At 57.3% G+C, this 1193-nt stretch overlaps 1 protein-coding gene across 3 annotated transcripts in view; it reads left to right on the top strand.

Moving 5' to 3' along the window:
* The window catches only part of LOC135111425 (histidine-rich glycoprotein-like), a 94528-nt gene extending 93716 nt beyond the window's left edge, over positions 1-812 (top strand). For all 3 annotated transcript variants that reach the window (XM_064024699.1, XM_064024700.1, XM_064024698.1), the window contains one exon: positions 93-812. In XM_064024699.1, coding sequence (XP_063880769.1) covers positions 105-554 — 450 coding nt within the window. In that variant the 5' untranslated portion in view covers positions 93-104 and the 3' untranslated portion in view covers positions 555-812. The remainder of the gene's footprint in view (positions 1-92) is intronic.
* Positions 813-1193: the final 381 nt, after the last annotated feature.

The raw sequence follows: 1193 nt of genomic DNA, 5'->3' as shown, positions 1-1193 counted from the left end.
AGCTCACTGCCAAATGACAGGTAGCCTTTGTGCTGCGCCTCGCAGTGTGCAGTGTGGCGAGGACGAGGAATGACAGTGTCTCTCCCGTGCAGGTGTGTGCGGCTATGGGCCTCCTGGCAGTGGCGGCGCTAGTGCACGCCGACCCTGAGCCCGAGGCCCTCGCTGAGGCTGACCCTGAAGCCTCTCGGCCCTACTACTACCACCACGGCTACCCCAAGCACTACTACGGCTATCCTTACCGCCACTACGGCTACTACCGCCACCACCACCACAAGCGGTCTGCTGAACCCGAAGCTGCGGCTGATGCTGACGCGTCCAAATACACCTACCACCGCCACGGCTACTACGGCCACCCTCGCTACTATGGCCACCCTGGCTACTATGGCCACCCCCACCATCCCCACAAGCGTTCAGCCGACCCAGAGCCCAGCGCTGACGCTTCCCCTGAGCCCAGCCGCGCCTACTACCACGGCTACTACTACGGCTACCCCGGCCACTACTACGGTTACGGCCACCGCTACTACTACGGTTACCCCCGCAAATACTACCACTAGAGGCACACCTTTCCACGACACCCGGCAGCCGCCCTCTCACTCTCGGTGGCAGGGGCCTGTCTCTTAATAACAACGAAACGCTTACCCGAGGCGGCTGAGGGAGAGGCGACGACACCTGCCGCAGGATAGGCTGGTTCTGCTCACGCCGGTTTTTCTCGCGCGCAGGTGTCGCCCCAGACGCCCCGGGGCACCTGGGTGAGGCGCCGCCCCGCCCCGATACCCTCACCCACTCGCCTGAATAAAGTTATCATCCACTGATGTGCTTGTCTTCCTGTACCTTCATGACTATGATGCACTGCTATCACTAACCCTACTACTGCCACTAACCCTACTACTATGACTAACTCTACTACTGCTGCTACTGCTACTGCTACTACTACTACTACTACTGCTACTACTACTACTACTACTACTACTATTGGTACTGATGTGCTTATCTTCCTTTACTCTCATGACTGACACTGCTGACTGGCTGACTACTGTTACCACTTCTACTACTACTACTGCTACTGCTCACTACAGCATGGACGAGAGCCTCCTGCTGCGCTTTTACATCTGTGCTGTTCCTGCCTCCATGTTGTACATCACATCTTGGCAGACACCCATTGCTGAATATTGATGAAGATGTCGAGATTGACA

The sequence above is a fragment of the Scylla paramamosain genome, chromosome 22 (genome assembly GCF_035594125.1).
Source record: "Scylla paramamosain isolate STU-SP2022 chromosome 22, ASM3559412v1, whole genome shotgun sequence".
NCBI lineage: Eukaryota > Metazoa > Arthropoda > Malacostraca > Decapoda > Portunidae > Scylla > Scylla paramamosain.
Note: the sequence above shows the minus strand (reverse complement) of the source record. Positions and strands in the feature narration are given on the sequence as shown.